The sequence below is a fragment of the Camarhynchus parvulus genome, chromosome 11 (assembly GCF_901933205.1).
Source record: "Camarhynchus parvulus chromosome 11, STF_HiC, whole genome shotgun sequence".
Lineage (NCBI taxonomy): Eukaryota > Metazoa > Chordata > Aves > Passeriformes > Thraupidae > Camarhynchus > Camarhynchus parvulus.
Window position 1 is genome coordinate 16,579,997 of NC_044581.1, and position 20,599 is coordinate 16,600,595.

General features: G+C 38.1%; 1 protein-coding gene across 2 annotated transcripts in view; it reads left to right on the forward strand.

Annotated features, from left to right (window-relative positions):
- The window catches only part of CDH8 (cadherin 8), a 162,056-nt gene that overhangs the window by 81,262 nt on the left and 60,195 nt on the right, over positions 1-20,599 (forward strand). For both annotated transcript variants that reach the window (XM_030955695.1, XM_030955697.1), the window contains exons 5-7: positions 8,494-8,661; positions 12,954-13,141; positions 15,817-16,070. In XM_030955695.1, the coding sequence (XP_030811555.1) occupies positions 8,494-8,661; positions 12,954-13,141; positions 15,817-16,070 (610 nt within the window). The remainder of the gene's footprint in view (positions 1-8,493; positions 8,662-12,953; positions 13,142-15,816; positions 16,071-20,599) is intronic.

Below are 20,599 nucleotides of genomic sequence, written 5' to 3' on the forward strand. Positions count from 1 at the left end.
TTGTGGGGTTTTGCCCAATACCTGGTTTAACTTTCAGCTGGAAGAGCACATGCTTTAAACAGCAGAGTTTATAATTTAGTGTGTGGCCCTCTCTGGTCCACAGTGTTGAATCCCTGAAATCAGAACATAAATGAATAGGCCTGGGAGGAATGAAAACTTCACTCAACAGAAGCCAGGTTTGAATCTCTTATTTTAATTTGCAGTCTTGCCTCCATTTAGACCTCATAATAGAGTCCAGCAGAATGGAAACATGTAAGGGAGCAAGAGGGAATAAACCAGCACCTTCTCAGTTATAGAAATGGTTGTGAGGTTCAGGCTATTTCTTCTATCTGGTTGTTCATGTCCAGTTCATTCCCAGTGGTACAGGGCGATCTCAGAATATTCTGTGTAGGGCTGATATGAGCTGTCATCATAAAAAAAATCCCACTGCTGAGATACTGAGAAAGTTCAAAGCAGGATAGCTAAGGTCAGGAGAATATTACTTATAATGAAAGACTGATTGAACTAAATTTGTATAAACTGGATCAGAGGTGATTAAAGAAGGATATGAAATCACTGCACAAATATTTGAGAGGTGTTAATAAAAGAGAGACATGGGGACTGTTTTTGTAATTCTTCATGATACAATGACAAGGAAGGAAGCACTTCAAGCTGGAGAGAAATGGGGAAACAGTTTTGGTCCAGGAAGGAATCTGCTACTGTAAGGGGAAAGTAATGAGCTGCTAGGAGCAGAACTCACTTGTGTTCAACAGAGCCTTCCTAAATAGTTCAGCTTCTAAATACTTTAGATCTAAACCCTCATGGGATTAGTGGAGAGAAAGTACTTGTTAGACATGAGTCAGAGTGTGGATTGAGCTGCTGCTTTCCAGCTCATTTTATTGACTGCTGCTGCTGCCATGGCTGTGCCAGTTACTGCAGATTTAAAGTGAAGTAAACTCCTTACTGAAATAATAAAAAGAGGCATGAACTGGGATGGGTGGGTGTTGTTCTGCTTTAGCAAGAGGGATGTAGAAGCTCCTTCTCATAGAATTGTAGTATCACAGAACCAGAGTGGTTTGGGTTGGAAGGGGCCTTAAAGCTCTCATGTCATTCCACCCCTGCCATGGCAGGGACACCTTCCCCTAGAAGAAGGCAGCTGTGTGCAGCAGCATCCAGCTCCATGGAGCCCAGAGAGCAGCACTCCCAGGGCAGCAGTGTGGTTCCAGCACCACTCCCAGGGTTCCAGGAGCACTCCCAGGGCAGCAGTGTGAAATAGGAGTCTCCTCGAGCCAGGTCTCAGAAGCTCTTGGAGGTCTATAACACACCCAAGATAGCTCAGCTACCTTTGGAGGCATAAAATCAGCAGGATGGCTTCTGTGGTAGTGTTAGAGACAAAAAGGTTTAATAAAAGGTAAAATAACAAAACTCTTTACAGAGAAAAACCAATCTAGATGCAAGAGGTTCTTGTTCCTGGTAAAACACCTCACAAAAGCCATTAATTTCTTTGTTCTCTTCTTTTTCTAGTAAATTGCCCAGGTGGGACTTTTTGGCTTCTGTCCAATTGGCTATCCTTGAGTTTGAGGTGAAGTCCTCCAAGCCTATGAGATGCCTTTTCCAGCTAACTGAGGAGAGAAATTTCTAGGCTTCTTTCTTTTTTTCTTTTTTTAGGAGACAAAAGATAGTTTTGTCACTCTGTCAACAAGGGGCACTATAGCAGTGTGTCCCCAGGAGCATTCCCAGGGCAGCAGTGTGGTTCTAGGAGCATTCCCAGGGCAGCAGAGTGGTTTCCCCAGCACTCCCAGGGGTTCCTGGAGCACACCACTGCTCGCTGCCATTGCAGTGCTGGAACCAGAGTCTGTTCTCACCCTGCTGGGAGCCTTTTCGTGTCTTTGAGTACTAAACAGTCTGTGCAGCCCGAGGAGATGTGTCAAGGTGTTTGTAGGGAGGTGTTTGGTGGCCCTGTGAGTTGTCTTGGTGACAGCCCATTAGGAGAGGGCTGGGCTGGCACAGCCAGAGCTGAGCTCGGTCAGTCCTGCAGCTCTCACTCGTTAGCCACAAGTACAAAGTGCAGCTGTTGTGGGTCAGAGATTTAGGATTGGGCCCTTCCAAGCACCAAGAGCTGTCCTTGTGATTAATAAAATAAGTGTAAACTCACTGCAGAGATGTTTGAAAACAGTTCTGCTGGCCTGGTAGAGCTGAGTGGCTTAAGATCAAGGCAGATTGGCATTTGGAAAGAAGCGATTTCTGCTTCTTGAGTTTATCAAATAATGGCAGTAACAAAAAAGCTGATCCCACATATATTTCTTGCATTTCAGAGCAATAGGTCTATCATTTCAGAAAGCTTGTGAGGTAGTTTGAACTCGACTGTTCCTCATGCTGAGTAGGAAAACGGGCAACATATCTAAATAATGCGCTTCAAGGGCCTGAATTAGAGAGAGGAATTTGAACTACACAGCTGGAGCTAGAAAGCACCTGAAAAAGAATCCAAGGCTACTTTCTGTAAAGTGTCTGGTGTAATCACAGCTATTAGATTGCTACAAATAAAATCCTAAGGAAACGAGGTGGTAAATGCAGTGCCAAATGTTTATTTACTGAATTTGCTCTCAGCTGGTGGGAGAGTGATCCTTTCACCATGCCAGTGAAAGGGTCCCAGGGAAAAGGGAACAGCTGGGAAGTAGAGCTGAAAGCTTTGCACCCGTTCTCTAAAACCCAGAGACAAGTTCACCTGAATTAAAAGGGCAGCATTATAATAGGTTTTATCCAGTCATGCAGTTTAGGATACACTTCCAGCAGAATGCACAGAGAAAGGCAGGTAATTTCACATGCAGCAAGAAACTTGCAGGGTCTACTTCAGAATGAAAACAAGGGCAGAAGCTGCAAAAACTGTAGTAATATAAGCTAGAAGAGAAAAAATAATAAATCCTAAGTTAAAAACTCCAAATTAATAAAACCATATTCAACCTTGAGCTCTCTGTTTACCAAAAAAGTGCCATCTTCCCTATACACTTTCTAAAAATAAGCATTAGAATAAAATACACACACTATTATATTCTCTATTGAAAATACAAAAATGGCACAGAAATAGAAAATGTAATATAGCGTTTGATTCTGCAGTCATTACTATTTATTCTTAAGTCATTATTTCTAGTCATTATTTTTACTGTGTTTAATGTCTTTGATTTGAAATGTATCTAGATCTGAGTGTAGTTCATCCAACTGCAGTAATTAATAACTTTTATAGAAAGTTAGGCAGCCTTGCTAGTGATTGCAGATGTGTGTTTCCTGTCTTGCTTAGAAAAGAAACAAGAAATTAAAAGATCTGATGATAATTCTTATTAAGGAGATTATGATAAAGGTAAATAAAATAAAAAATAGTGGATCAGTATTCCTGTATTGCATCATCAAACAACATTTTTTTAAACTTTGAGTAAAGGTGGTTATGATCTACTAATTTTTAAAAAATTGTGGCACAGGTTTTCCACAGTAAAGCTTTTTTATGGACTGCTAAAACAGCACTGAAATTGCTGTGCTTCATGGGAATACAAAGAATGCCACTCATGGCTCTGAAGAAATTGGAAGATTGATTTTCAGCAGTTTCAGTTTGGGTCCTAAATGACTGTTATATTTAATAAGAATCTGCACCAAGATTCTAGCACGGAAGAAAGATCAAAGCAATTACTTAGCTCTTGCAAAATGAAGTAGCGAAAGTTCCAAAGTATCAAAGTATGCAAGTTGAAATAGCAGGAAGTCTTCAACAAAACCTGTGAGATGAATGGGATGCCTGAGAAAGGCTTTTCAGGGCCAGGTTCCAATTTTGCATAGTGCCTGCTTGGTTTTGTTCCATGTGCTCAATTAATATTATGTATAGTTTTATAGCATTATCATAAAGAGATCCTTAAAAAAATGGAGACAAAAGTGAACGCCAGGCTCTTCTTTCTGTTGCTTTTTTTGCTTCTTTCTTTTCATGAGCTGCAGCCTCTGCCACTTTGCTTCCTTTCCCCTGGACTTTCTCAGTGACACAGTGGATATTCTTCCAAATGGATTTTTGAATATAGTCCCCAGGGGTGCATTTTAACTGATTCAAGTTGTGAGGCAGATTGTGCAAATTGCTCAGTGTGTGCACTCAGGACTACTGCAAAAGTAAATCCCCTTCTGCAGCTGCTTTATTTGCAGTGGGACACTGATGGCTGTTCAGGAAAAGCAACTCAGCCAAAAAAAAAAAAAGGCACTTCAATATTTGGAGGTTTCATCCTTGGAAGGAATAGTTTGCTTCTTGGCTTCTTTACCTTCCAAGCAGTTTCCTGATCTTTCCAGCCTGAGGGACAGGATCTGTAGGGAAATTCTGGGGGAGTGGTGCATGTTCAGTGGTTGTACTTGTCTGTAATGTTTTCATGGCAGCAAGGTTTGGGAATTCCTTCAGGCTACAAGGAGACAAAGCCTGGACTTGCACATTATGGAGGGAAGGAACCTTGAGTGAGAATGCAGTGAGTGCCATTGGCCCAAAAAGGATCAGATTTTCCCTTCCCATTCTTGGCAGATGGTTGACTGATACATTCTTAAAAACTTGCAGGAATGGGAACACTGCAAATTCTACAGGCAGCTTCTGTGGGTTCTCCCCTAATGTTCAACTGCAATCTCTCTTGGTGCAGCTGAAACCCATTTTGGGGTTATATTTTAGGACCATTATTTCTTCTCTTATCCCCACTGAGAAAGGAGAGTACTTCCCAGTAATTTTTACATATTTAGCTGTAAAAGCTTTCCTTATACTTCCCTGACTATATAAATCCATATTTTTCAAAACTGGACGCACTGTTCCAGCTGCAGCCATACCTGTGTGACTGCACTGGACTGATTATTCCACACTTCTCCCACAGAACATACTAACCAATACATCAGGAAATGCTTGAGCACTTCTATCAGCAAGTTGCTCTTGTCTCACATTCAGCTCATTTTGACTCCACATTCTCTTCTGTCTTGTGAGTCATCTGCTCTATTGTAATTGGCAAGTTAATTGTTTCCCTCACACAAAATGCTTTTTGCTTGCCAAATAGAGTTGCATCCTGCTATTTTAGACTCTCCAAATTGTGAAAATTGTTTTGAACGCTAATCCTCTTCTTCCTGTACTTGCAATGGCTCCCAACTTTGTGTCATCTGAAAGGCTTGATAAGTTCTCCCTGCCTTCTGGCTTTCAGGAAATATTGAATGATTCTAGAAGCAGAACAAACCCCATGAACCACGTCATCCATCTCTCCACTTGACAGTGAGCCATTGATAACTGTTCTGAATACAATCTTTCAGCAGCCATCTACCTGCCTTACATTAGTTTATGGTAATTCTCCTGCTTTTGAACTGCTCCTGTTTGGCACATCTCCTTCTCATCCATCACTGCATGCTGAAAGTGATTATGATTTTTTTCTCCATTTGTTTCTGGGTTGAGCTGAAGCAGAGCAGGTTGAATGCTCAGTGAGTTAATGTTCTGGGTGCTGGGTGTGTGTTGGTGTTTGGTGAGCCTGGATTGTGTTCTAAAAATAAACAAATGGTGTCAGTGCTTCCTGTAAGCCTGGCCTGAGGACTGAAGAATAAAACCAAAGAACAAATAAATATCCTTGAGATCCTCCATGCAGAACTCTGTATTTGCCTTGATCATGAAAGATGAGGATGGAGCTTTTTGGTGTTTATAAATTTGCCTCCTAAGAGGTATCAGCACTTCTCTGTTGCTGACCTCAATTCTACAGATTCTGGATATAGTGGTAACAATCAGCCTCTGTAATTTGGATAGATTTGGTTCTTAAAAGCCTGCAGTTCCTCTTATAGTAATTTAAACAGTAAACTTCTTTTTAGCCTTTTATTGTGTTTGAAATGGAAACTTGACTTTGACTCAGCTTCTGGCAGGTGGTTTATGGTCTGTGACAGTGGATATGTATAAAACTGTTGAAACAACAGCTTGTGCTAGTACCTTTATACAGAAAAAAAACCACTCTAACTTTTTATGTCTTAAAAGTCAAAATTTTAATTTTTATTTTGGCACTTCTAAAGGTATTCAATCTGCCTGATATATTTCAAACCATAGGCAAGGGCTAAACTCTTCAATGCATCAAGAGACAAATTAAAATACCTGTCTGGGAAAATCCCATCAATTTAGTGAAATAATTGACTTTTCTCAGTGGAAACTGCAGAATACAAAATATGGCATCTTATACAACTCATCTGTAGGCTAGAGTTGACTATGTAAATTAGGTTAAAAAACCCAAACAAACATAGAAACTCTGCCTAAAAAAATAATGGAGATAAAGTACAGTATGCTTAATGCAAGCCCTATTGAAATAAGGGTTCATTGATATTTGGATCTGCTATATTAGTGAAAAAAATGAATGTGGACCAAATTCTGATAGCCTAGCTTTGCATTAGAATGCATGTTATGAGTCATTTCACTTATAACAATAGACTTATTTGCAGAATGCATCATTATTATTCATCAGTAGTAACCCAGTCAGTCCAAACCAGCCACAACTGTCAGATGCTTTTAAAATTAAGCATCATTTACTTTCCTTATCCAGGCTGCCATGGAGGAAATGACCCTACTCTTTCACTTACTGTATTTTGCACCTATCAAATCTGATAAATGGGGTTTGTTGCTCCCCTGCTTTCACTCAGAAAACTTAACACAAGCATTTTCTCCAGCGTGTGGCAGAATAGTGTGGGCTCCCTCCTGAGGCATTTTCACCTGCTGGGCCATTGGCCTTGAAGGTTCCAAACCCCTCTTACAGTGGGTTTTTTATTGCTGTGCTGGAATAAAAACTCACTAATTGAGACTTTTCCTGTGCCTCTGCTCACCTGCTGCAGGTGACCCTTCCTTGGCAGAGGGGCTGGACCTGCTGATCTCCAGAGGTCCCTTCCAACCCCAGCCCTCCTCTAAATTCCTTGGGAATAAGAGATTTCTCTGCCTTGGCTGCTGCAGAGGTTTCATTTTCCTGCAGAATTCTAAAATATGTGAGGCAACGACCAAAAATATTGCATGGAAAAAAATTACACGAGTGTAGGTTCCAAGCCTGCTCTCATGTTATATTTGGTGGTTTATGGAGGAAGTGTATTGCTTTTTTATAAATGCCTTACACCTCCTTGCTCATAGTGTGGTTCTCAGCCATGAGAAGAAGGTCTGATCAGGTTCTTAGTATTAGATTGTTAAAGAAAAATTGATATTTCATAAATGTTAGCATTTTCTTTATAATTTGTAAATGTTAGAATTTACTAAGAAGCATCTCTATTAATGCAAAAAGACTATTTCTTTATTCTACATGAATAGGTAATCTCAGCATTTTAGCCAATGTCATTCTAAAATGCTGGGTTAGTAGAACCTGTGCCAGACAAAAGAGTAAGAGGTGGATGAAGCCCCCACAGCTGTTCCAATCCCAACAAAGAAAACAAAACTAAAACAAAGATTTGTTGAGTTTTACTGAGTCAGTGTCTGCAAGGAAACATTTTTCTTTTTTAATGGAATTTTAAAAAATGGGTTAAAAAAAGCCACATTTCAATGGCACATTTTTAATTGTTTTCTCTATGTTTAGTGGGGCTTCTTTAGTCTGTTATGATCTTATGGTCATGGTGGACTTTACTAAAGTGCAATGAGCACTATTTAAATTTACCTTTAAACATTTATTATTACACTTTCAATACATGCTGTGAGTGTAATAGCACATTACAGGTGTAATGATTTTGGAAAGAAAAAATAATTATTTCTTCTTCATGTCCATGAAAAAATTATTATTTCTACTACATGTCCATGAAATCTCTAGGAGTTTACAGTGGATCTGGCCCCAGAATTAACCAAACTCTCCATTGCTGGTATTTCCTTCAGCCCACTGACATTTTATATTTTAGTATACAGCAGATCATTGAATTTCTGTAGGTTTAAAAGCTTCTAACCTGATAAAGTAGATGATGGCAGCTTGCTGAGGTCATTGTTCCACAGGTGACCCCCCTTGAGCAGTGAGTGGAGTTTGTCTTTCTCCTGTTCAATTTTAGGCACTCAGTTTGAGACTTAAGAGAAGAACTGTGGCCTGCAATATACACAGGAGCAGATTAAATAATGGGTTTGGGTTTTAATTATTTTAAACAATCTGAACAAATGTGGTTAAGAGTGTTCACAGAGTCAGCTTTCTATGTGGTTGTTTTCTGTTCGGGAATTCTGTGGGGAAAAGATGGATTTCTGTGGGAGGTAGGGCAGAAACCAAAAAGTTTGTCAGGAATAAAATGAAAAATAAATATGTATCACAGCTATGATTAATTATTGGGTTTGAACTACAGTTTCAGTGCACTTCTAATTAAATCAAGGTAAGTGACCTCTAATACGATTTTTCCAAAATCTCAAATTCTTTCTCATCCTTTGTATTAAGAGGCAACCTAACTGGACAACTGACATTTTTTGTATACCAAAATTTGCATATATCCATAAAAAACAGCTGCAAACTGAATTTGTATCTGTACCTGATTGTTTCCTCCCCCCCATTATTGTAGCTATAATTAAAACAGCTCTTCCCAACATGGACAGAGAAGCCAAAGAAGAATATTTTGTGGTCATCCAAGCAAAGGACATGGGAGGACATATGGGTGGACTGTCTGGAACTACAACAGTGACAATTACCCTCAGTGATGTGAATGACAATCCTCCTAAGTTTGCACAGAGTAAGTGCCATTATATGTGTGCGTGCTCCTATTTGAGAAGCTATGGTGTTTTTGTTTTATTTTTTTTATTTTTTTAATCAAGTATTTCTTTTATCCTCATATAGTCAGGGTTTTTAATGTCATTTAAAAGATGGAGTTGTGACTACATCACAACTGTGAGAAAGGTTAATCATCCTCTGCCTGATTAAGAGCTTAGGAAAAATTGAGTTATGTCCACAACAGTGTACAGATCTCTGCCTTCCTTGTTACCCCTCTTACACTCACCCAAAAGGGTCTGGACACTGCTGAAAACATATTTATTTGGACACTGCTGAAAACAGATTTATTTCCTCTCAGTGCAGTTGTTTCTGTGCGCTTTGCTGCTTCCATCTCATGCAGACAAGTGACACAACCAGTAAAAGACACATATAACAGATAAAAGGAATAAAAGCCTTGACTAATTAGGCAATAATGAAGAAAACAAAGAAGATAAGTCTGAATCTAGATAATTGTTGATCTTTAATTCAAAATCCATATTTTCTACTGTGGTTCCAATGGGTATCTTGCTGAGCTAGGTTAAAATGATTTGGCATCCTGCTGAGATTCTCTGCAAGCTTTGTAGTCTATTTCCAAGATGAAGACAAGAAAAAAAAGAGGAAGAAAAGCATAATGACTGGATTGATTTTATTTGGAACTGATGCAACCTAATACACTACTAGAAACTTAGCATTTTATCCAACTTGCTCTGGAAAATTAAAGTTAAAAGTTTTTTGAGGCTGCATCTAGATTTTGCATCATTTTTGTTTTCTTAGAAGTATGTTTTTCCAACAAGGTGCTCAGGAACCAGTGTAAAGTTAATATTTTTCATCTGTGGATGACTTCAACTCCACTTTTGCCCTGTTCTGAGGACACAGAGTAAAATGGGTTTGTCCTACTGCTCAGTATATGATAAATCTGCTTCTGTAGCCTGTAGAAAATGTACATAGAGATGGAGAGAGAGAAATCTAATACAAATAAGCAGAGGCAAAATCTTATTTTCAAAATATATATTTTATTACCTCCTCTTAGTGGTTTTTAACAGATAAGCACTCTGCACAATAAAAGTTTTTTTCTCATGAAGCAGGAAATGCATAAATTTTTGACTTTGTGTCCCGTTGTATGGCCTTTCCCTGTGTTAGTGTTTTCCAAGAATTTCCCTAACAATGCCATGTCCACAGATGAACTCTATCACCAGCCTGCAGAGGGATGTCTCTTTTATACCTGCAGTGTCCTGTGGCTCCCTCTCAGGGAGCACAGACCTGCGTTTGCCAGCTTACCTGGCTTTTACATTGGACAGCACTGCCTCAGGCAGCCTTGGGCTGCCAAGAGGGCAAAAATGTGACCCCAAAATCAGCAGCACAGCTGGTCCAAACTGGGGGCAGCCCAGGGGCACAGCCTGTGGGGGAGAAACTGCCCTTTCCCTGTGCTTTTGGTCACAGTGGCACACTGACTGGGGCACCAGCAAGGCTGCATCCCTATCCCTGGAATACATTTGCTCCTGGATGAGTTTTCCTGCCGCATCGAGGAAGGTGCTGCCTCTGAAGCTGTTACAGCCCCTGCAGGATTTGAGCTTCCCCCTAGGCATAACCACTGACCTTGATGCAAATTCTTTAGGAAAAAAAAGCCCTGCTTGTTTTATCACTAGGTTATTTTATTTTTTATATATATATATATATGTATATATATATATATATGTATTATATACGTGTATATATAGGTCTTAAATACATATGTATTATATATGTATTTTACATATATGTATATATATGTGTATATGTACCTATATATTTCTATATGGTTATTTTATATATATTTTACTGGTTATTTTATATATCTATATATACTGGGTTATTTTTTATATATATGTATTATATATATGTATATATGTGTATATATATGTATTATATATATGTGTGCATATATATGTATTATATATATGTTTATATATATGTATATTATATGTGTATATATATGTATGTTATATATGTATATATATGTGTATGTGTATATAATTTTAAATAATATATAATTAATAATAATTTTATAGAGACAGAATTTGACTAGAGCAAGGTTGTTATTTTAAAGAACATAAGTATTTTATGAATATAAACCTAAATATTGAAACATATAAAAAATATATAATACCCAGTGATATATATATATCTATATATCTATATATATTTATTGCTTTAATGATGAGCCATAGTAAAATTGGATCTGGATGTTATTACAAATTCTGCCTTTTAAAAGGTGCCCAGCACCACAGATTAGCCACGACTCTGCCCTTGGACAAGAGCTGAGCAAATCTCACTTTATTTATTTTTTTTTTATACTGTTGAAACACAGTTTGCATTTGCCTGGAAAGGAAAATAAGAAAGGATCAAAGTTACAATAAGCCCAGCCAGAATGAAATAGAAATTCATAAGATGTAATACATGCTGCTTGCACAATAAATGGTAATGAGCTCGGGAAACAGGGTGTTCTATCAGGTTATTGTTTCCAGGCAGGACAGAAATGTATATTTATGGTTTGATTTCAGAGAGTTAGCCTCCTGGGTTTTAGAAATGAAAAAGATGAACTTTCACTACTTCTGTGATCTCTCTGAAATAATTTTAGAGGCGTTTTATAAGTCACTGAAGTTTTTAACCTGGCAGTTTACCACAGAATTGTAATGAGAGGAACTGTGCACTGCTGTGGAAATCCAGGGCTTTCAAAGATACCCAGTGTGGATATTTTGGTCAGCTCAACACTATGCAACAATTCATAATTCTGGAGAGGAATTTGTGTAAAGGAGTAAGCTGCATCATAACTTTTAAATTTTTCTTAATATTTTGTAAACTGTTTTAATAAATCTGAGAGCAAAATTTCAACTTAATAATGCAATCAGCTGTGCCTGGAGATTCAAACCACAAAGTATGGACAGCAGAGTAAATGATGAATGCATAATTTAATCTCCCAAGGCACTTCATTGCTTTGGCTGCTCATTGTTTTTGAGCCATTATGGATATTCCGAGGAATCGTGATGATCTCCAAATTATCTCTAATAATTTAGCCTAGGAACATTAAAAACAAGTCACTTTGGGATTTCATTGTGTAGCTAATACATGTATTTGTGAATTCCTCAGTTTCCTTCCTATTTTCAACTGTTGCTACTGCAATCACCTACAACAGGTAAAGCCAGAACTCCAGAACATTGTTTTTGGAAAATTATGACCTCCAATTAACAGATTGTCTTAGAACAACAGGGAAGACAGGGAAGAACAAGGCCAGAGTCCTGTGTCAAAATTGTTTTAATGGTCTCTTCTATTATCCTTGAATTCTTTTTGCCTATTTTAACTTCTGAGCAGCATTTTGTTTGATTAGCTCATGTATTAACCTTTACTTCAATAAGAGGCAATTGTAAAGAGGTAAAAATATAAGGAGTCTAGAAGAAATTTTGGGTATAAAATGTTTATCTTCTGATTTTTTAGGGTGCTGATAAGAGCAGGGAGATACAAAAGAAAATGGGTATTTTGGGTTTTGCCTTAAACAAATTTGTACCAAAAATAATATATCTAAATAGATTTTTGATGCTTTTTAGCTTAAAAGGTTTGAAGCAGGTGTGACAAAAAATAAAATGTTGACAATTTGAATGGCAATTTCTAATGGATTTTAGTGTAACTCTCCAACAAATAGTAAATACAGTAATGATTAATATGAAAAGGCATTGTTTCCAGTAAAAAAAATCAAATTTGGGAGTTTCCTTTAATGTTTTCTGATTAGTTTCTTACCACAAAAGAGAGGTGGAAGGGTTCAAATAAACAAAATGAAACTACATTTTAAAAAGTAGTAAATATTTAAAGTTATGCAGAAAATATTTGAAATTATGTAAGTATTTTACACAATAAGTTTTTAAAGAATTAGACCAATTTTTTTGTGGAGTAAAAGCTGAAGTTTCTTGGCTGAATTGTAACTCCTTGTCAATAAATTATCTGCATAAAAAGGTAAGTTCTGCAGTGTTGAAAGGAGCTCAATATTTGTGTTTGCCAACACAAAACATCCCTGCAAGGCAGAAGGAGGAGACTGCAGGAATGGAAAGGACACTCAGCTACAGTGAAGTGAATATTCTTGTGTGAGGTCCACACTGTGCTGCTTTCAGCCAATAACTTGTGCAAATGGGGCTTGGGTCAGCTGCAGATCTCAAGAGTTGGTGTTGGGGATGTGTAAACATTGAAGAGCACCCAGGGGACGCTGGCACCATCTGTAATGTTCAGTCTTTTGCTCTTATTTGTAAGGTCTCTATCACTTCTCAGTAATGGAAGATGTTGCTCTTGGTGAACCAATAGGAAGGGTGAAAGCAAATGACCTGGATATTGGAGAAAATGCCAAATCATCCTATGATATTATTGAAGGAGATGGAATGGATGTATTTGAGATCACTACGGATGCCCAAACTCAGGATGGCATTATTAGAGTGAGAAAGGTAAATCATATGTCTGTTAAAAACATAAATGTTTATTGTGCATGGAACTACCCAGCCAGACTCAGCTCTGTGAGGAGATGCTGCATTTCCAGGGGTTCTTTCATCTATGGATGAGGTGCCAAGCCAGTGGAGTGATGGAAAGGGGTGCACTGGCCATGTTGCTCTGAATTTTCATTGAGAAAATTCACTGGGGAGACATCCATGGGGGCTGGAAATGTTAATCTTATCCATGCTCCCATGTGGTCGCATCATGCAGGTTTTGCTTCCTTGGTTCCAAAAGAAAAGAGCAGATTAAATCCCACTTTGGTGGTGGTTTAAACTTCTGTAAAATCTTGGCTGAGTATTCATCAAATAACTTCTCTCAATTATTTGATTTTCTGTGTAGCTGAGAAAATAAATCACGGTGCATTAATTAAATTACCTGATATGTGAGAGCTTAATCTTCTACCTTTTTCTCATGTTGAACTGTCTTCATTCAATGAACAGGGATTTCAGTGACTTTTATTAAGGAGATTGGTAGTTTCATATGAGAAGTGTCAAATTTGGGCACTAAAGAAAGCCATGTTACTTTTCTATGCTTGTACAGTCTTGAAGTGTGCAAGGTGAGGTATTTGCATGTACAAAACAAGAACACCACCCAATTATCTACAGAAATATGGGAGAGGCATCATAGAAGAAAACTCCTCTAAAAAGGCCAAGGAAACATTAATTGCAGATTTAATTGTCACTATTTTCTGGGGAAGGAGAAAAAGCTGTTCCTCGTGCTGTGTTCTGAAAAAGGATATTAATATAATTTAGAGCAGTGGCAGAGGGTTTTAACTGCATAGCACAGATCACTCTAAATGAATCTTTGTTTATAAAAAGAAAAAGTAAACAAAACCCAAACCATGATATTCCAGTGAGAAAAGGTGAATCCAATGAGAACAGGTAATTAATATTCCACTTGTACCTGTCATTAAAGAGGTCAGGCAGATTGCCTGTCAAAACTTCGTGTTTTCTCTTTCTCAGTGAGTAGGTTAGCACTGTAGCTTTATAATAAACTGATGTATATTTATCGAAATTTATATTTGTTTTTCTAAAGAGAAAATTATGATATACATCCCAGCTCTTCCTTACTGTTATTTATTGTATGCTGTGGCCTCTCCTGTAAGCTGAGGCAATTAGCCTTTTGCCCCAGTTTCCTTGGCTTTATTTCATAACTGAATCTCAACCATAATGTTGTTTCATATTTTCATTTTGACAGCAATAATAATTTTGGTTCTACTCCAGTAGATGATGTATGGAGGGTACTGCTCACCAACAGATTTTCTTCAGCATAAAATCATGGGCTTTAGACAATGCTGAGTAAATTTTCAATATGATATTCTGATTAGGCATGACTAAATGTATTGGGGTGCTGTCATTTCTGTAAAGCATATGAAAAGCAATTGAAGAAGTGCTACAGGAGCCATGATTGGCAAATTGTGAATATGCTGATTTATAAATCCCCATTCATAATTTCAAAAGCGTACTAATTTAAGAGCTACAAAAGAAGCAAGACATTCTTGTGTTTACTAGAATTTGTGAGAAAGAGCAAATCCCATTAGAGCTTGATTCATACCTGAAAAAAATCCATAGAATTTGAAGATATACATATTGAAGGCTTTGACAGACTTCCTGAAGATTCCTGTTTGTGCTCTTGCTGGTATTTGCATTACAGATTCAGAGTGTCTATGTCCTCTTCTTTTTATCCCTCAGACATTATAATGCAAATCTTAATATCTTTCCAATGCTTGGCAATTTGCATCTTTGAAATTTGAATCGTTGTGAGACACAAGAGAATTATGAAGTGAATATACTGATGTGCTTCAAGACACAAACTTGAATCTCCCATAATGAAAATGTCTAACACTCAAAAGTGTCACAGATTTGGGGTTTATTTGGTGTTTCAGTCCCTTAAATCCACTGAGTTTTCATCTTTTATGAGTTAATATAGGACTGTAAAATAGTAAGAACAGTGGTAACATAGCAGGTATATTGATAGAATAAAGTAATTTGTTTTGTGATTTTGTCTGTGGAGAAAAAAAAAGAGAAATGATACAGAAGTTGAAATTGCTACCGTTTTAAGAAATTCCTGAGAGATGTCTAGCTCATTTACTCCTATAAACTGAAATACAGAGGTACTTGTAGTGCAAGAATATTGAAGTACCTTCTCATATGATTAGCTCTACATTTTGCTTCTCCTGTCCAACAAATAATAATTTCTAGTTCTTTGCATTTCTCACATTGTTCTGGAAGTAATAAAATATTTATTCTTTGTGGAGCAAGTTGAATTTATTTTCTTATCTCCAGCCAGTAAAAGCACTGATGAAGTGCATTATTGGTATGCAACTTGTGTCATCCCAAACAAATTTGTAGTATTTGTCTGATAGGTAATTGTAATGGTATAATTCATGAGAGGGGATATTTCAGTAAATTTCTTGTGAGAAACAAGGAAACAGTGCTGTTTTCTCTGAGGTTGGTAAATAAACAGATTTTATAGAAAATCTCGAGGTTGGGTTTCTGGGAGAGGGAAGCGCCTGCATTAAAATGATTCCGTGTGCTTAAAATGCACATAACTCCCATCCATCAGCATTGCAATCGCTTGTTCTCTGTGGCCATCAGTAAATGGCATTTATCTTTGTCCTTCTCAACAGCCACTGGACTTTGAGACCAAGAAGTCCTACACCCTGAAGGTGGAGGCAGCCAACATCCACATCGACCCTCGCTTCCTCAGCGGGGGCCCCTTCAAGGACACTGCCACCGTCAAGATCGTGGTGGAGGATGCTGATGAGCCCCCAGTGTTCTCCTCACCCACCTACCTTCTGGAAGTACATGAAAATGCTGCTCTCAACTCTGTGCTGGGGCAGGTGACAGCCCATGATCCCGACGTGTCTTCCAGCCCTATAAGGTAGGGCAGCTTTAAAGGGTTTTTTGGGAGTGCTGCTGGCTGATCCCAAGTGTATTCCCCACTCACTGTGTGGCTGTTTGCATGCTGTTCTGTTTCTGTGAAAATGCCAGGGTTGGGTTGGGTTTATGATGTTAGATTTATCAGTTCAGATCATTTTCAAAGTCCCCAAAATGCTCCTTGCCATAGGAGTAGTCTTATGAAACAGAGGAAGGCAGTGAAAATGAGAAATGTGAGTGGTTCTTATGAGAAATGGGGTTGGATGGGGTTGAATCATCAGAGTGTATCTCTGCAGTGAATTTAAATAATCCAGTAGTGTCTGCACTAACAATACTGAGTTTGTGCCATGCTGTTGTAAGGTTGTCAAAACATATTTTATATTCCTTTGTCTAAACCCATTCCTGGTTTAAAGATACAAAGTCAGAGATGATTATGCCCATATGACTTCTGCATCTTCAGTTTATAATATTTTCCCTTTCTGATCTAATTTGAACAAAATCTTTTATTCCAGTTGGATCAGATCAGTGGGTTTTATCTCATTTGATGAGCACACATGTTCCCCTCCCCCTTGGTAGTGATTGCATGGTGTGGTGAGTGCTCCAAAGCACATTCTGCTCTGTGTAGTACTGCCTGCTAAAGGCATTAGGAAAACCAACACCAAAATGTGCAATTCATAGCAAAAGTATACGTGGAGAGAGTCTATTTAATAGTAGTCATCACTGTGCATTGCTGCCTCAGGGAATTTAGGGCAGGCAGCATCAGGAGGATGATGTTAGCTGTTATAATCCATCATTTTCTATCACTATCATTTTCTAATCACTGTCACTTCCATCAGGTTTGTTGCAGAGCTGGACTTTTAAACCTTTATGTAGAGGCCCTACATTGATGCATATCATAGTATAGTATCTTCAGGATTAGAAATTCAGATTTGCCAACATGTTTGGATGCTTTAGGACTTGTGTGTGAAGATGTTGGAGAGTATGTTTGAGTTTTACACAACTTCCTCCTGAGGGGCAGCTCTGATCTCTGCTCTGGGCCAGGGACAGCACCCAGGGAAGAGCTGGAGATCAGGGGAAGGTTCTGCTTCCCCAGAGGTGCTGGCACTGCCCAGGCTCCCAGGGAATGGGCACAGCCCCGAGGCTGCCAGGGATGCACAGGGGGGATTGCTGGGGGGTCTGGGCAGGGGCAGGAGTCAGACTCAGTTAAGGGGATTTTTGAAGGAGTTTTGAACGAGTTAGAGACAGGACCTCTGATTATTTGGGTGAGTCAAAAGTTTAGTGCAAAAGTTTTTAGATGTTGCAGTTTATTTTTCTTATCTTCTACGTAGGCAGGAAGGGTGAGTTCAGCTCACATTTCACCACATGGTTCAGAAGGTCACAAGACCTTTAGTTACAGGACCTTTTAAGGAGTTATTGACCAACAAAACACTCCCAACAAGGACATTTATGGTTTTGACCCAATCCTTAAATATTTCATCTTATGGACTCATGGTACAGTGTAAGTTTTCTTAGCCAGTCATGTTATAACACACAAACCTACAGTGCTGCACTCTGAACTCCTTGCTTACCTTTGTAACTAGTTTTATTTTTTCTGTATCTTAAACTCCAAAACTCTAAACTTTACTTAGCTTAATGTGTCTCTGCTTTAAACTATAAATCCACGTTCTCCCTTCTGTCACCTAAGTTTGGAAGCCATCTCCAAGTTCCCAGATCAAATCCTGGTTGAATTCTAAGCTTTAGCTTAGAGGCCCAAAGTTCTGAGAATCCCCTGCATTTCAGATTCCAACACTCAATAATCCTTGTGGGTCCCTTCCCACTCAGGATATCCTCTGATCCTGTAATTCTCATTTGTAAAGCAGACTTTCAAAAGCAGATATCCACAGCATCAGCTATTGTGGATATTTTCACCCCCGACGAGGGGGAGAGAATGATGAGGAGGACTCCATCTTATCAGAAGGCTAATTAATGACTTTATTATACTATATTATTCTATACTATATTACATTATTTTACATTACATCTAAGCTGAATCTGCCAAGCACTCAGCTGCACAGAATCTCATGACTGTCAGCTGACAGTCCTGACACACACACACACACCTGGCCCTGACAGGCCAAGGAAACCAAACACCATCACTGGGTAAACAATCTCCATATTGCATTCTACTTTGGCACAACACAGGCACAGCAAATGAGATGAGAATTGTTTTTCCTTTCTCTGAGGTTCAGAGAATGTGAAACCCAGAAATATTCCTGGGAAGTCATGCCTTGCTTTTCTCTGTGAAGAGAAATGTGGCTTCAATCAGCTACCATGGATTCCTAAACAAAAATACCATAGAATGGCAGAGTTTGGTCTGTCACAGTTGAAGCAGTGGCTCCAGCCCTGATTTTTTTTGCTGCTGCCCACTGGTGTCTGTGAAAAAGACAAAAAAGGTCCTCTGAGAGGAGTGTGAGACCAGCCATGGTGACAGCAAATCTGTGTTCCAGCTCCACAGTAATCTCTCTTTCAATGGAACCTCAGCTCCTTCCTTCTGCCTGTTCTGTTTGCTCCTGGCCTGATCCTGGCTCCTCTTCCTCTGTCCCATCCCAGCCTGCCTCCACCCCTGCTTCACTCTTACCTTGCCTGCTTTTCCACTCTTCTGCTGCCCTGGAAATTTTTTTCTCATCTGCCTCAAACTCGTAACAATTCAGACCTTTTACAAACCTACCTCTGTTCTAAAACTTAGCCTTTTTATTCTGTCCAAGCCCAAAAAATGGATCTGAGTAAAAAACTTACCTAGTTTCCACTTCTTCATCATTTTATAAATCAAGAGACATTCAGACTTTTAGAAACAAAAATATTTTGTGTTTGGAAACTGAATTAGAATGTTAATGCTCATCAGGTCATATAAAACCACAACATAAATGAAACAGAACTGGCCAAAATTAATTACATTTAAAAAAAAAGGTAATTTATTAGTATGATTTATATATTTTCTTTAAATAATAGATATAGTACTTAATAATATTTAATATTTTCTAAAATATTGGCTTAATACTAATTAAGGAATATACAGAGCCCAATTTTCTGTGCAAATTTTTTGTTCTTGCTTGCTTACCTGATAAATTTGATTTATCTGGGTGAGCTCTAGAAAGCTCAAATTCTTCTAGGTTTTTTTGCATGTTTTTTTTTTTTTTTCACAAAAACACTTTAAGGACAGAAAATAAATTCAAGTTAGTAATTCTACTATTAAAAGAGGGAAAAATACTGATTGGAACAAGTAGGGAGCAGAAATACTATTTCTTTCTTTCCAGTTTGGAACAAAATAGGAACCTGTCAGGTTCTAACAGAAACATATTCAAGCACTGGTTTTATTGATTGGAATGTACATTTCAGGTGTTAATTCTGTTATTGTAGCATGTATAAATGGTGCAGATTTAATGCATATTTTCTATGATACCAAAAATATCAAACTTTAGTTAAAAATCTGAAAAATAACAGCTGATGGACTGTTTTAGTGTTCCCTGGCCTTTTTAAAATCCCTTTTTTCCCCCTTCAAAACAGAATTTTAGCACATAACAACGACTTGTATTTCAAGGAAATTACATTTGTTCAATAGATATCTGTTCTATCAATATTTAGCTTAGACAGAGCTACTGTGTACATTTGTTATAAAAACCCAGGCAGCACAAACAAAATATGAATCACCTTCTGTGCTCCCAGTACCACGTCTGCTTTGCATTAGTCTGATACACAAAGGCTCCACACATTCAGAGGATTGCAGTGCCACAAATGAAATCAAACTTGGATATCTCTGAATGTGGGAAGAGTCTGATAATTGAGTCAAAGAATAAAATGTTAAAGAATTTAGAAAAGCTATTATCAAATACAGCCTGGAAAGAAGCTTGTGGTCTTAGGGGAAGGTGTCCCTGCCCAAGGCACAGGTTGGAATGAGATGATCTTTAGAGTCCTTTCCAATCTAGACTATTCTATTAATTTCTTATTTCCTAAAAAAAATAAATTCTTTATCCTCATTTGTAACCAATTCACCAGTAGCTTGCTTTTAATGCTTGCTTAGAAAATATAAAGCATTGTCTGAACTTTCACTTGATCTAAAGGCACAAAGCCTCTCATAGGTTTACAAGCAGGTAAATAAATGGATTTTTGGGGCTGTCCTGTGTGGTGGTGTTCGCAGGGGTCCCAGGACGAGGGAAGGGATAAGAATCTTGACTTCATGTTTCAGAAGGCTGATTTATTATTTTATTATATGTATTACATTAAAAGAAAATGATATATTAAAACTGAAAGAATAGATGCAAGGATTTCATCAGAAGGCTAGCATGGAAAGGCAAGGAATGATAACAAAAGCTGGTGACTCAGAGATTCCAAGACAGCTGACTGTGATTGGCCATTAATTAGCAACAACCAACATGGACCAATCACAGATGCACCTGTTGCATTCCACAGCAGCAGATAATTATTGTTTTTCTTTTCCTCTGAGCCTTCTCAGCTTCTCAGGAGAAAAAAATCCTAGCCAAAGGATTTTTCATAAAA